Genomic DNA, 16,568 nt, shown 5'->3' on the forward strand with positions numbered 1-16,568 from the left:
TCTCAAAGAATTTTCACCCTACCGTCTGTGCAGAAATGTAATGCATTCACAAAATACAATGACGTCACAGTTTCCATCGCGTAACTGTGACAAAAAAATAACATTGATTTAAAAGTTGAAAAGATCATGAAATTTATATCCATCCCATTTTCATAACCAATAGTTTTCAATCTATGCAATTAGGGTAATTCAGTTTATATATAACTTCACGTAAACGGAAACTGGTTCAAAACGTTGTCGGCGGACCTAGAGCAAGTTACAATTTACTCGCGGCTGCTATCACACTTTGTCATCGGTTTTTGTGGTTATCCAACTTGTGTGTCTTTGTTCCTACTTGCTAGGTTTTAACATATGATGGCGGCGGATACGGACTAAGTTAGGTTGTTGGTTGCGAGTTTTCCTTATTTTAAAAAGTTTTCTTCCTCGTTTAGAGTAGTTGTCATGGCACATTCGGAAATTGCAGAAACTGTCAGTGTTGTCATTAAAAAAACGGACGAAACCAAGATCCTTTTGGTGGATTATGATGGGCGAGGTTACTGGCTACCGTCTGCAACTAGGCGATCAAATGAGAACTTGAATTCGACAGCCAAGCGACTTACTCGTGAGGTAAATAGCGCATATCCTGGTCAAAGCAGCGCTCAGACATTTTAGATCCTTGACCAGTGATTACTGACTCTCCTATGCACGTAAACATCGTTAAATTAAATAGAAACAGTGGCTGGCTGATTAGGAAATCTTAACACGATGTAACCTGGAGAGGAGTGAAATGATCAACAAGTGGTTATGTGTTTTAGTCGAAAATATCTAAAAATCGGTTAAATCTAAAAGTTCGTATTTTCTTAAATAAAAATTTTCTTAGCTTGAAATACAAAGTCTGTGTACGTGTACAATACCAGTGATTGAGTCCTCTTTATCTTTGCGTTTATGAAGTTTAATGAAATCAATAAATACATTATTGGCATGAAACTTTAGGCTAGTATAGCGGTGGAATTTGGAAAGAAGCTATTAACGCTGAAAGATACCATAATGTATCATTTTACATTGGTTTCCTTCTTTGCCTGTCGCTTGAATAAAACCAGTGGTGTTAACCTGAGATGTCTTATTCCTGTAAACAATGTTTCTGTTCTTTCAGGCTGTAGGTAAAGACGTAACGCTTCATGGAATCCTTAAAACTCATTTGATTAGATTTGATGCTCGACCTCCCGTTATGCACATGACATTTTTGGCAGAATCTCTCACTGATGTGATCCAGGTATGATGTATTTTTTTATTTATTTGATTGATGTTTTACTTCGTACTCAAGAATATTTCACTTACAGGACGGCAGTGAGCATTATGGTGGGAGGAAATCGGGCAGAGCACAGGGAAACCCACAACCATCCACAGGTTGCTGGCAAACCCTCCCACATATGACCGGAGAGGAAGCCAGAATGAGCTGGACATGTTGTATATAAATTTTCTGTGTGTAAATAACTTGCACGGAGTGAGTGACCAATGCTGTTGTTAAAGTGCTTACTTTTCAACCACTACAACACACAAGATGCAAGTTCAAACCACGGCCTTGCACTGAAAAATTGTACCTTCCCCCTCTTTCTCTCTGTGTGGGTCCTTGTTGACTTGTTGGCAGTTGATGATGCTCATGTGGACATTCGCATAGTCTGACATTGGGTCAAGATCACTTGTCTTCCACCAGGCTAAAGTACCATCAAAAGATTTACTTTATGTTAGTGTGGGACTGTTATTAAGGTTTAAATGTGGCTGAACTTTTGATACACTTTGTACACTTTGAACAACTGACATTAAGTCACTGAATGATTAGAATCGTTAAAAAATGAAGAAACAAAAAACAAGCTGATTTGGGCTCCCCGTTACAAAGTAAGGCTTAATAAACTTTTTTGTGTAGGTCAGCTGACTGTTCAATATAGACTGCAATTAAAACTCAAACAATGATCTGCAGTCTGCCTGGTTTCTTATTTGAAAAAAGTCAATGTCATAAAATATTGCTTTTGGTGCTGAAACTTTTCTTTGATATATAATCCTATTTTCCAAACAAAATTCAAACACCTTTCTTTGACCAAAAGATCTTCCAGAATTAGGCAAAATGTGCAACTTAAGCCATGGGAGAACTTTCACATTGATTGGTAAATGATTTGTCATATATACAGCATGTTCAAGCAGGAAGATGTGTCCACCTGTGTGATGTAACCTTTCTACTTGTTCAGATTGCTCAGCCAAACCTGGCAGCCTGGATGGGGGAAGAGGAAGTGAGCTCACTTCTGAACGAAGGGCCAGGACTGCTGGGAACAGAGCCTGCCAAATTCCTGCAGATGCTTAAAGAAGGTAAACTTTGTGTGAAATAGAAAGGGGTGCCTTTTCCTGCGCAGTGGCAGCTCAGGTCCAAGCTGAATGGACCATTGTTCTGTCGTGATGCATGAGCCAACATCATCATGGCCAAGGCAGGAGTAAGCAACAGACTGCACAGATAAGGCCTGAATTGCTTTAGGTGGGAAGCGTTGCCTCATTTAACCCCGGCTCTGTTAGCTGTACATCGTCACACGCTGGTTAAGTAGTGTTATTGAAATACTGGGGAAGACCAGGTTTAATGTGTTTTGTTCAAGTGTTCAGTATACTCAGAGTCTCTCAGTCAGATCATCGAGCAGTTGTGAGTGTTCTAAGTACATCATCATGAATGCTCTGTTTTGTTTTTTTTCTATTTCAAGACAAGGCGTGTAAACTCTAAAACAAACTCCAGTCTGTTATCACATCAGTAAGTGGCTGTTCTTGTGAGGAAGATCCCGTGGTCAATAAGTTTACGCTACATGAGGGCTGGAACCCTCATGGGCAGAGTTATCCAACAGCTTTTAGCCCTTGACCAATGAGTTTGAACCTGAACTGCTGCTTTGTCCGTTTTGCTGAGTGCCCGGAAGGTCAAGTGGTTTTCCCATGTTTCAGTGAGGAAGACTGTTTTATAGATACATGTAATGTAACATCACAGAAATGCAGTTCGGGGTGAAAACGCCAATTATATCAATCATTAAACCAGCAGTAGCCAGTAAAGCCCACCTTTGCTACGTGAACATTTCAGCACATTTCTCCTCTTCCTTACAGCATTTTCTTACTTTCCCGGTTTCCCTCACATCATGTATAAATGATCACCAGTTAGCACTGTTTTCTGAAATACCACATTGACTTGTTCAGTGAAGGTTTTCTGAGACAATGTGTGACTCGTGTAAATGTTGTCTTACTGTAGGTCCTATTACCCCTTCGGTGTCGACACTGTCAGAGACGAGCGTAGATTATTATGACATCACCTCTAAGTCTTCCCAGGCCTCCACACATGAGCTCCTGATTCGCGGGGCCAAGTTTGGCAAACAGGGTGAGATTGAATATCTTTGGAAAGTTTAAACATTTTTTGGCTGACGTCAGTCAGCATGACTCAAATCAAACTGCTGTAACTATAGATGCAAGAGCTGGTCTGATTACACACCAGAAACCCTTACTTATTTGTTGGAAATTTTCTTAAGAGAATTTCGTGAGTTGTGAGATTCCAAATGTCTCCATGGATTTCTTTTTAATTTTGTCCTCAGTTGTGTTAAAAAATTGGCTGAATGGATTTGGTGTTTTTTGACAAGTATCATGTAATTTTGTGAGACTGGTTAAATTCTTATACATGGATACACAGTTCACACTTTGCAGTCTTGCTCATTTCTTCTAAAGCTGTTCTGTGGAAAATGAGAGGTGTAGCTTTTTCTGGAATTTTGTAAGTATTGTCCATTTTCTGTCTGTTATTTTGATTGGTAGAGCAGGAATGGTTGTTTGAGGAGTTTCTATTGGCTAGCCACCCGACCCACACAATGAACCAGGCCACGTTTTCCATATACATGGAGGAGAAAGGGGTGAAGCCCGATCACATGGAAGCCCTCTTCAGGTATGCGATGTTTACACAGTACAGCTTTAACCAAGGTTATCAGTGGTGTTCAGGGTTCAATCCCAGCCTTGGGCAGGGAGTTTGTAGGTTGTCTAGTTCTCACTGTTAATGGAGTCTTGAATTGAGCGAACAATGGTGATGGCATTGGGCCAACAATGGTGATGGCATTGAGCGAACAGTGGCACTTGTATCTCCTTAATGTCATTAAGAGGTGATGTTAATTTTTCTTATTGTCTGGAAGTAAATAGGATAAAATGTGGTTATTTAGTACCATTATTTTGTGTTTCTTGTTAATGTCATTATTTCCTGTTTCTCTATTCGTTTGTCCTATTTTTCAGTTAGAACTGTGGCTTATTGAGTTAGAGCGTTACTCATGCCTTAACTGCACAAATCGCAAACTTGAATGCAGCTCAGGCTGGTTCAGCTGCAGCTCTAAGTCAGAAGGTTTGTCAGCAGCCTGTAGACACTGTGGTGGTTTCCTCTGGGCACTACATTCTTCTCAACTTTCCTCTCAACTTTCCTCCTGACACCCCGATTTTCTCCTGGCCCCCCAGTTTGCTTCAGGCACCCCAGCTCCTTCTGGCACCCCAGTTCCCTCCTGGCACAATTTGGTTTTCTCCTGACGCCCCAGTTTCCTTCAGCCACCCTAGTTTCCTCCTGGCACTTTGGTTTTCTGCCAGCACTCCTGTTTCCTCCTGTTACCACAGGCACCCCAGTTTGCTTTTGGCACCCCAGCTACTTCTGGCACTCTGGTTTCCTCCCAGCACATCAGTTTCCTCCTGTGACCCATTTCCTCCTGACACCCCAGTTTCCTGCAGGCACCCCAGTTTCCTTCAGGCATCCCAGTTTCCTCCTGGCACTTTGGTTTTCTGCTAGCACTCCTGTTTCCTCTTGTTACCCCAGGCACCCCAGTTTGCTTTTGGCACCCCAGCTACTTCTGGCACTCTGGTTTCCTCCTAGCACGTCAGTTTCCTCCTGTCACCCCAGTTTCCTCCTGTCACCCCAGTTTCCTCCTGTCACCCCAGTTTCCTCCTGACACCCCAGTTTCCTGAAGGCACCCCAGTTTCCTTCAGACACCCCAGTTTCCTGCAGGCACCCCAGTTTCCTTCAGGCACCCCAGTTTCCTCCTGACACCTCAGCTTCCTGCAGGCACCCCAGTTTCCTTCAGGCACCCTAGTTTCCTCTTGTCACCCCAGTCTCCTTCAGGCACCCCAGTTTCCTCCTGTCACCCCAGTTTCCTCCTGTCACCCTAGTCTCCTTCAGGCACCCCAGTTTCCTCCTGGCGCTTGGTTTTCTCGTAGCACTCCTGTTTCCTCCACATATAAACCTGACCGTCATATAAGTGTAAAATTGTTGACCGTTGTTAATCTCCAATCAGATAAGTACACTACTTTTTTAATTGTTTGCAGAGCATTTGATGTTCACCGGCGTAAGCTGCTGTCATTTAAGGACGTGTTATTAGGGCTAGCTGCCATGGAGCCCACGACTCCCCATGGGAGTGTCCCGGCAGAAATGCGCTGCCGCTACATCTTCCGTTTCTACGACGAAGACTCAGATGGATTCTTACAACACAGCGAGTTTAGGTTTGCTCTGCAACAAACATTTCAGCTTTCTCTGTTTTTTTGCTAAGATCACGCTTCCACTCTGTCCACACTGCCTCTTAATACCTCACTGTCTGCGGCCAGGAAGGGCAGAATCACAGTTTAGACTGAAGACAATCTTGACAAAAGTTTTCACCTAGAAGTAAGTCCAATAAAACATGATCCTGACTGTAAAATAGAGACACTAGTAATGTGTAGTTAATCCACTTTCATTTTTGCTAATTTAACAAATGACATATTCACCTTGGTGTCTTTAAAATCTTCTAACCAAAACAAAGAAATGCCCAGTGAAAGCATTTAACTCCTTTGGAACTATTTTACACTGACCTAATTGTTTCTCCATGCATTCTGTTGTAGAAATCTGGTGTATGCTATCCGTGTTCAGAAAGACTTGCCACTGGATGAAGAATCAGTGAACACAGACACCGCAAACAGTGCCAAGTAATCAGTATACCACTATATTGTTTGTGTGATTGTTCAGTGCTTTAGTGATTGTTCAGTGCTTCAGTGATTGTTCAGTGCTTCAGTGACTGGTCAGTATGTTATATGTTGAGGAAATCTCAGAATCTGTAAGGTACTGCTATGCATACATTATCCAAAGATCATGTTTTGTAAAATGTTCAAAATTCTGTTTGAGTTTTGAGATCAAATAGATGTATCACTTAAAGTTTGGTATGTAAACGTCCACTTTCAGATGTACAAAAAAGCCTTAAAATGATACTTTTAATGTCAACACATAAGTTTTTGTGATACTGTAAACCAAACAAATTATCCAAACTTGCCCCCAAAAAACTCTTACATGGCCATTTAAGTATGAAGCAAACAACAAATATTTTGTATTAAGCAATATGTGTCAGTTCAAAAAAATGTCAAACATTAGATGAAATACAGTATCTGTAATTTCTCTGTCGTTTAAGGTAATCATTCACATAGTACATCTGTACTTGTATATTTCACGCTGACCTTGGTTTTGTTATAGGATATTTGGGCCAAGTTTCACTGACAAGCTCTCCATGTCAGATTTCCTCACGGCTGTGGGACAGCTTAAATTCAGGGGTACCTCTGTTCTCCTCAGGCTGCCTTATTCCTGCACCAAAAAGATGAAAACGTAAGATATTCATTGGACAAAAATTTGAAAGTATAAGATGTTCTTCTTTTAAAGAAATCCAAATGTAGAAAATTTTTGCTAGTTTTAATATGAAGTTATAAGATAAGAATTATAAGTGTGAAAAAGGTATGTTACATGTTCATGTTTTAAAAAGAAAATGTGAGATATTCTCATCCCTTAAACAATATATCCATGAGTAAAAACGATGGAAAGGAAAGATGTTTTTGTGTCAAAAAGGTGAAAATGTGAGATATTCTCATCCCTTAAACAATATATCCATGAGTAAAAACGATGGAAAGGAAAGATGTTTTTGTGTCAAAAAGGTGAAAATGTGAGATATTCTCATCCCTTAAACAATATATCCATGAGTAAAAACGATGGAAAGGAAAGATGTTTTTGTGTCAAAAAGGTGAAAATGTGAGATATTCTCATAGCATAAACAATATATAGGATGAGGATGGAAAGGAAAGATGTGTTTGTGTCAAAATGATGAAAATATGAGGTGTGTCAAGAAAGTGAAAACGTGAGATATTCTCATGAATTATATGAAATGTAATACAATGATTTGTGAAAGACCATATTAAAATTAGATAGTCTTGTCTGTTTAAAAAAGATGACCAAGTTTTATCCATGCGCTTACCTCTGTGAAACAGACCTGATATCCCTGATGTTGTCATGGAAACACACAGTCCCGATTCTCCGAATGAACCACCACAGAAAAAACACAAGACCAAACTTCTGGATGGCTTGAAGACAAATTTAGGTATGTTTTATGTAGGGTTGCTACTGTCATGAAAAGAAACTGGTGAAAACCATAAATAATTGTCCCAGTCATGAATTGTCATTAAAAAGTGACAGGTTTGGAACATTTTGGAGAAAGTCATGAAAGAGTCACACTAATTAAGAACGTAGTAATTGTTGTAATTAATCAGTTTCATGGATTTTTTAATTTGCACTGCAGCAGACTAGAACAAACCACGCCTAGCATTTGCATAAAGCACAGTCCACTGCGATAAGTTACTGTGGTGCATAATACTGTCTGGCTACACCTGCCTTCCAAGGTTGTTTAACCGCTTTGATGTTCCTCATAGACTGAAGTGAATAAGACACTTTTTGTGTTCTAAACTTTGAAATGTAGAAGACCAGCAAAATGATTTATTTATTTATTTGATTGGTGTTTTACGCCATACTCAAGAATATTTCACTTATACCATGGCGGCCAGCATTATGGTGGGTGGAAACTGGGCAGAGCCCGGGGGAAACCCACGACCATCCGCAGGTTGCTGGCAGACCTTCCCACTTACAGCCGGAGAGGAAGCCAGCATGAGCTGGACTTGAACTCACAGCGACCGCATTGGTGAGAGGCTCCTGGGTCATTACGCTGCGCCAGCAAAATGAAGAGATAAATGTGTTTTTTTCTGGACATTCAGAAAACGCATACATGTTGTCATGCAAGTGACTCAGGTATAGAGTGCTGTGAGCACAGGTGAGATAGTTTCGAAATGGATAATTCTTAAAAGTGGTGTATTGTTTCATAATGTCCATGGGGAAGGTCCGGCAGCCACCTGCAGATGGTTTTGCTCCCCTCCCCCTCCCCCCCCCCACTCAAATCCACCATAATACTGGTTGCTGCTTGTAAGTGAAATATTTCTTAGTGTTACATGAAGTTCCAATCAAATAAATAAATATAATGTAGTTGCTTTTTGGTCATGATTCTTTGTAGTCAATTCCAGGTGTACTTTTCCCCCCCACACAGGTAATCATACCAGTGAGACGTTTAAGGTGCCCCAGAAGAAGTCTGCCCCCCGAAGCAACTCCACCTCCCCTGTCCCGCCGCCTGAGGAGGAGAAATATGTCTTAGCGACGCACACGGTCAAAGTGCGTCGGACTGGCACGTTGTCAGATGTGCTGGCCATCTGGGACCTCCAGGGTAAGGAGTGCCTGAAGGATAGAGGGAGTGAAAGATTGATTGTGAATGACAGAATGACAGATTGATTGTGAATAACAGAGTGAATGAGATATTATGAACAACAGTGAATGATTGATTGTGAATGACCTAGTGATTGTGAATGACAGTGAGCGAGTGATTGTGAATTACAAAGTGAACAATAGATTGTGAATGACTACATGTAAGTGAATGTAATATTGTGAACGACGGTGAACAAGGGATTCTGAATGACCGAGTGAGTGAGTGATTGTGAATGAACGATTGATTGTGATTAACAGAGTGAACAGGATATTGTGAATGACAGTGAGCAATTGATTGTGAATGGCACAGTGAGCAATAGATTGTGAATTACAGAGTAAGCAAGTGATTGTGAATGACAGAGTGAACTGTTGATTATTATTGACAGGGTGAATGGGATATTGTGAATGACAGTGAACAATTGATTGTGAATGATGGAGTGCAAGAATGATTATGAACAACATAGTGAACGAATGATTGTGAATGACGTTGAACAAGTGGTTGTGATTGATGAGTGAACGAATGATTGTGAATGGGGAGTGAGCAAGTGATTGTGAATGGCAGAGTGAACGATAGATTGTGAATGACTTAGAGAAGAAATGATTGTGAATGACGGAGTGAACAATATATTGTGAATGACAGAGTGAATGAGAGATTACAGAGAGAACGAGAGGTGGTGAATGAGAGAGAGAGAGAGAGAGAGAGAGAGAGAAGTGGTTTAGGCATAGTGTAACATAGTCATCGGATAATTCTTGAAGTGTGAAAGAGGAATTTGTAATGCAGATACTGACTTGAAATTCAGTTATGTTTGGTGTACCATTGTCATACATGTATGTTTGTTGATGGTAATCTGTCACACTGTCCTGAAAAAGGGCCCTGCTTTAAAGTTTTTCATTTGGAGTTTGGATTTTTTTTTTGGATATCTCTTACTGTTAATTGTCAAACTGCCCATCTTTTTTATTCGCCAGAATGAATAAGAAAAAGGTATTCTCTACTGACCAACCCTGTTTAGTGAGATTATGCGCAACAAAGAATTTTTTAAGAATGGCTTAGATCTGCACCATTTTGTGTCCTCAAGTATTTGTCCCCTTTGATTTCAGCTTCTTCATTAACGCCTTTCAACTTCTAATAGGGTACTTTACCTCACTAGGGCAATGGTCCAGGGTAATTTATTTATTTATTTGATTGGTGTTTTACGCCATACTCAAGAATATTTCATTCATATGACGGTGGCCATCATTATGGTGAGAGAAAGCAGGGCAGAGCCCATGGGAAACTCACGACCATCCGCAGGTTGCTGGCAGATCTTCCCACGTATGTGATCCAGGTTAAAATTGGGTGATTATGTCTACATGTATGTTAGTACTAACCTGAGGTTTTCCTCAGCACCGGATCCACGCAGTGTCTCAGGGACATGTTTTATATTTGATGTAGGGACAGAAGCTGTGAGTGGGAGCTCGGACTGCCACCTGGAGGGAGATCTCAGTCGTTTCCAGAGGATGCCTTCCGTGGACTCTTTCAACCAAAGATCACACCCTAACGAGATGTTGACAGGTCTGCGCTATTTTGAGAGGGGTATCCGCGGGGAAAATGGCGTTTTAACAAAGGTAGGACTGTTACATTTTACCATATTTGGAAGAAAAAAAAATTGCGCTTATAAATGTAGCATTCTTCAGAACTGTACTCTTAACTGATATGTTTGAAGTATTTAAATTCTTTCCTCCGAAGTGTTATTGTATCAGAAAAAACTATTATGAGCAAACGTACCGTTCAGTGCGGTATGGATCGGTATTACCAGTGCGGGCAGAGAGACAGGGGACATCCTCTTGTCCTTAATATAGGCAGGGAGTCAGGAAATTAGCAACAAAATCTTGTGATGTGTATTTTATTACCAGGCTTATTGTGGTGGTAATCTTGGTATTTGTTTGTGTACAGAATTGATGTTTTTGTTTCAAAGAACAAGTAAGTTGATATAATATATGTAATTTTTTGTCATGATTCTTTGTGACCTTCAGCTGTCTGTACTTTTCATAAGTTAAACATTTGCAGAGAAAAAAGCATTTTTAGAGGTGAATAATTATCATTAAATGTATAAACTTTTGTGCCATGATATCATCCTACATGTATCTTCCAAACAATTCGCAAGAGACCTTTCAAGAAAAATGAGTCTTAATCATAGAGGAAATGTTTGATGATAAACTTTATGATTCCTAGATTTGCACTATTGTTTACTTCACAGGAACAGTTTGACTGGGGTCAAGTAGACAAAATGGCGCTGGCCAAGTGTCTGTTAGCCCTTTGTAGACAGGCCAAGGATGCTCTGCGAGAGGAACCCAGGCTGCTGAAGCTCAAATCTCCTACATATATTCTGGGTAAGAAAAACTATAGACAGGGCTCGAGTTCAAATCCAAGTGGTGTATTTTTGAGTTGTGGGGGGGGGGGGTATTTTGAGAAAACTAATGATGTTTGCTAATCAGATTTAGTTATTGGTCAAGAAGATTATTTGTTTTATTGACATTTCGCTTCCCAATGGTACTTATGAGGAGTAAACCTCTAAACTAACAAAATCATTACTAATACTGATTGTGTGAAATTTCACCCCGAAAATTAATATTCACATTCAGTCAAGGTCATGAAGTATTGCTTTCATGAAGTCTTTGTTAAAAACTTCAGAAGAATATCATCCTATCTTCCAAACAAACCTAAAACATCTTTCAAGTTTAATAAAACTGTCAGAAGTTTGGAAAATGAGTAACTTTACTTGATGGATAGATTTAAGGTCAGTTGACAGTGTGTCCTGTCTGTGCTGGTTTTCTGTATGTTGAGGTGTGGTTATCTGGGTTGTAACCCTCACTGGACCACTGGATGTTCAAGTAGAGATCCTTTGTGACACTAATTTATAGGCACAGTCCAGAATTTATTTTAGACCAGCCCAGTTTGCCCGTCAAATAAACCTGCCTCTTTTATCTGTGACTTATCAGTTCTGTAAATTGGCCCGTTTGTCTAATTTTTGACATCCTGTCTTTAAACATGGGGTGTTCATGCAAGATGACACGAAACCTTACCCACATCTCAGTGAGATGATTAGTAGATAGACTGGCAGACATAAGGATCATAAATCAGTTAATATCTCTGTGTATCTCTGTTAAGTAACACACAGAAGTAGGTGGGTGGGAGGAGAGTTTGTGTGAATTTTTTCTTTAAATTGTTATATATACATGTTTTTGTTTGCTGATATTTTAACAGCCATATTTTTGTGGAATGTCCCACATGTGACTACTGTGAATCAATAGTACCTTTCTTTGTCCAGGTGATATCCATGGGAATTTCCGTGACCTGGTGTGTTTTGAGAAGGCGTTGTGGCGTATGGGCCCCCTCCTGACTCCCGCATCCTTCCTCTTCCTGGGCGACTTACGTCGACAGAGGAGAACATGGTGTAGAGGTCAGTAGCCAGAACAGGAGGAAAATTTGCTCTTCTGTCTGAAATAGAGGTTTTGTAATGCACGTGATGAAAGAAGAAAGTGAAGATTGGTCAAAGGCAGCTGTGCTATTCCCAGGGGCAGTGTTATTTCCTCCATTAAACTGACGGCTGTAATTTAAGTGCAGAATCCTTGAGTGAGGCATTTAATCAACAATAAAATCGAACAATAAATATTCAAGAATTAAACAATTAAAGAATCATGTGTTCATGTGTAGACAGAACGATACTGAAACAATTAGAAATATATTAGTGCCATAATATTTAATCTTCCCTGAAGTGAGGAAGGAAATTCATTACTTTACAGTCAAGAATTTAAATATGTTGTCTTTTTGTTTGATATGTTGTAGAGAGTTAATATTTTAACTAAAAACAACCTCTGACACCTCACTTGATGCTGTAAGACTTTATCCCATATTTGCACAAATGTTTTGAGCTGAGTAAGACATAAATAAAGTATTCCTTTTGATGATGAAACTTTTTTTTTTCCAGTAGGATATCATGCTATATTTCAGAAAAACCTGAACACACGTTCCTGAGATTAGTAGACCTCTCAAAATCAGACAAAATGAATAACTTCACAAACCAAGTCCTGAATGAAATAAGGTCAAATATGATATGGCTTTTTTTGCAACTTTGAGGTGCACGATTGTCCGTTTCAGGTTGTGGCCTATCTTTTGGCGCAGAAGCTGCAAGCTCCGGGCAAATTTTACCTGTTACGAGGTAACCACGAACTGAGGAATGTGCAGGAGATGTTCCAGTTTAGAAGGTGAGTTTGTGGCTGGTAGAGCAGTAACCAGGCTGAGGCACGCTAATAGCTCACCACTAACACACTTGTAGGAGGCTTCTAGCATTCCACTATACAAATAAAACTTCATGTGCTGTACAGGGTGTAGAGCTGCTTATGTTTAACCTTAATAATATGGTAGTCTGGCAAGTAGGCATGCTTAGCATGCTCCTTAGTCATTCAGTACTGAGCAGTTTTATAGTGTTATTTCTGTGTTGAGTTAGATTGTAAGAGTAAGTGTGTTTGACTGTTACCATGAGTGTGTTTGACTGTTACAGTGTATTTGACTGTTACTTTGAGTATTTTTGGCTGTTACAGTGAGTGTATTGGACTTTGACAGAGCATGTATTGGACTGTAACAGTGCATGTATTGGACAGTAGCAGTGTTTTACAGTTACATCGAGTGTATTTGACTGTTACAGTGAGTGTGTATGACTGTTACAGTGAGTGTGTTTGACTGTTACATTGAGTGTACAAATGTACTTGACTATTACAGTGAGTGTACTTGACTGTTAGTCTGTATATTTGACGATTACTGTTAACTGTTATAGAAAGTGTATTTGACTGTTACGGTGAGTGTATTTGACTGTTACAGTGAGTGTATTTGACCATTACAGCAAGCGTGTTTGACTGTTACAGTATGTGTATTTGACTTTTGCAGTGAGTGTATTTGACTTTTACATTGAGTGTATTTGACTTTTACAGTGAGTATATTTGACTGTTAGAATGAGTGTAATTTAGCCATTACGGTGAGTGTGTTTGACTGTTATGGTGAGTGTGTTTGACTGTTACAGTGTGTGTTTGACTGTTACAGTGAGTGTATTTGACTGCTACAGTGAGTGTGTTTGACTGTTACAGTGAGTGTTTGGCTGTTACAGTGAGTGTATTTGACTTTTACATTGAGTGTATTTCACTGTTACAGTGAGTGTATTTCTCTGTTACAGTGAGTGTATTTCACTGTTACATGAAATGTATTTGGCCATTAGGGTGAGTGTTGACTGTTACCATGAGTGTATTTGTCTGTTACAGTGAGTGTACAAACAAGTTTGGAGAGACAGTAGGAAGGCAGGTATGGGATGCCATCAATGAGTGTTTTGACATGATGCCTATAGCTGCTACAGTTGATGGCAAGGTAAGAAGACTGAGGCTGGTATATACAATCTATAGAACGAGTTATTCATTACGATTGTTATTCTTATAGTCCGAGTACACTGACTGTTGGTTGAGGAATATCTGGGTACACCATATTCATGGCTGCTCAACCTACAGTCGGACACAAGCGCACTTGGCTAAATGGTGCTGAAGAACAGATTGGCACAAATAAGCTCTTCTCTTACCTCAAGCTGGTCAAATCTACATCATAACATCGTCCCTTTTGTTTGTCACAGACAATTTTGTAACGGTAATCCTATCCATTTTTCACGAAAAATCCTCTTGGGTGTGTGGTGCGGTCTTTTTTCGAAATTTAGATGTGTGCATCAAAGCGAGAAAATTTTGAACACTTATTCTGTGCTGAAGTAATACAATTTCATCTATGTTTGGGCATGCGGCTTCAAACATTTTGCTTTGTATGAAAGGTTAAAATTTTGGTTAAAATAGCCTCGTGAAACCGGCCCTTGAATTGTCTCAGTTTCTTTGTCTGTTTTCCCATCCCCCTGTCTGTCTGTTCATCTGTCCATCTGTAAACATGTTGAACATGAGCCAGAATGTAATCTCACTGTTCCCAGGTATTTTGTGTACACGGCGGCATCCCTAGCTTAGAACACGGGGATGGCACCATCGAGTCCATCAACAGTATTCCCGCTCCTCTGAGAGACCCCGAGATGGAAAGTCCCCTAGCCTGGGAGATCATGTGGAGCGACCCTATCAGTGGAGACTTGTCTGCAGAGATCCAGCATGACTTGCTGGAGAACAACGGCTTCATCTTCAACACACGACGAGGCACAGCACACTTCTTCAGCTGCGAGGCGCTCATGACCTTCTTGGAGAAGAATAAACTTTCTCATGTCATTCGGGCTCATGAGGTTCAGCAGGTCGGCTTCCAGGTAATATCATGTTTACAAAATATTGTGTTATCCCAAAATTTAAAGACCTCCGAAATCCCCCATTTTAGGGGCAAATAAATCACATGAAGTATTACTCTTTTTACCGAAACATTTTTCTAGTCTTATATTTCAAATTGTTGGTTGTTTACCTGTACTTAGAGAGAAGTATGCCACTTATGCATCACACGCATATACAGTAATTCACATATCTGTAACCCCTCCATTCTGATTTACCTGTGGAGGAGAGGTGTTGCTAAAAACAGATGATGCTATACAGAGGAATACTTATTTAAGGTACAGGTTCCAGGTGAAGGTTTTATCGTAACATTTTTTCCAGTAATCACTCATTTTCTTGTAAAATTTTCTACCAGAATGCTTTATGAAACATTTGTCTATCAATGAGAATGTGAGATGGGATGTTTCTGTGATTGTATGCCCCGTTCAGTATGCCCCATTCAGTATGCCCCATTCAGTATGCCCCATTTAGTATGCACAAAAACATAAAGGCATACAGCATACTTCTTTCTGTTTATATACTTGTGGTTTTGTTTTCTGCGCCCTGCATACAAGAGATTTTCACTATAAAGAAGGCTTCATGGAAGATGTGTTGTACACATGTATGTATGTATCTATGTGCATATATGTTAATTTTCCTCCAGAATGTTCTATTCACTTTACTTTACTTTAGCGTGGTGGACATATATAGCTGAGGACCAATGGAACTGCTGTGTCGAGTATTGCATATTGTTTAAACTTACATTTCACGCATGCAAATTAGACAATAATGACATCACAAATGGGCATTGCACCTGTAACATATTAAATGTAAGTAAATCCTGAAAAATGACTGCATTTGTGTTTTTGACAGGTGCAGCAGCGCGGCAAACTCCTGACAGTATTCTCCTCCTCACAGTACTGTGGGGGGTCCAACGAGGCGGCCTGTGTGCTCGCTGACAACTTCAAACTGAGGATGATACGGCTGGACACCACATGATGACGAGATTTTCTGCTGAGTCATCATGGCAGCTCTACGCATTTATCTCCCTTGAATACTCTTTTGGTCATAAGAAAAATATTGAAAACTTCAAGCAGAACATATCAAACAACTCTAGTTGTTTATGGTAGAGCCTTTTTTGTGTGATTTGGAGCTCTAACACTTGGTCAGCGTGCAAACAAGTTAATTAATGTGGCTTATGATTTGATATACAATAAGATAAAGTGTTGTGAAGTTACGAATCTTCACACTCACGGTGAATTTGTTTTAGCTTTGGTGAAGGAAATCTAGGTAGTTGTTTGTGGAAATGGTAGGTATTTGTAATTTTGGGAATGGTATGGAAAAATTGTTTTTTTTTTTTTGGTTTGAGAACTGTGAAAGCAAGCATGGATGCTGGAAGGGATGCGCAATATGGCGAGTTTGCAAAATATGCGACATTGTTTTGACGATGGTTTGCTAAAAGGAAGGATTTCTGCTTCATTAGGAATTCAGAGATAAAAGTTGTTAATCACATAGTATTTTACTTTTGCTGAATAATGATTCTTTTCGTATTTTAAAAGCTCAAAAGCACTTTGTGTGTAAGATTAAGAAAATTGAAATCTTTGTATTTTTGTAATTTGCATATGTACAATGGTGTACATATATGTGGTATTTTGTATTA

At 39.8% G+C, this 16,568-nt stretch overlaps 1 protein-coding gene across 1 annotated transcript; it reads left to right on the plus strand.

Moving 5' to 3' along the window:
* Positions 1 to 441: 441 nt before the first annotated feature.
* LOC135476448 (uncharacterized) lies at positions 442 to 16,303 on the plus strand. The gene is given in 18 exon segments (XM_064756477.1): positions 442 to 606; positions 1,133 to 1,252; positions 2,223 to 2,340; positions 3,251 to 3,376; positions 3,802 to 3,928; positions 5,338 to 5,511; positions 5,887 to 5,970; positions 6,509 to 6,637; positions 7,291 to 7,400; positions 8,394 to 8,567; positions 10,038 to 10,210; positions 10,843 to 10,975; positions 11,914 to 12,014; positions 12,016 to 12,045; positions 12,744 to 12,850; positions 13,898 to 14,000; positions 14,596 to 14,913; positions 15,782 to 16,303. Coding segments are annotated over 18 exon segments (2,418 nt in total). The 3' UTR covers positions 15,908 to 16,303.
* Positions 16,304 to 16,568: the final 265 nt, after the last annotated feature.

Source organism: Liolophura sinensis, chromosome 10 (assembly GCF_032854445.1).
Source record: "Liolophura sinensis isolate JHLJ2023 chromosome 10, CUHK_Ljap_v2, whole genome shotgun sequence".
Lineage (NCBI taxonomy): Eukaryota > Metazoa > Mollusca > Polyplacophora > Chitonida > Chitonidae > Liolophura > Liolophura sinensis.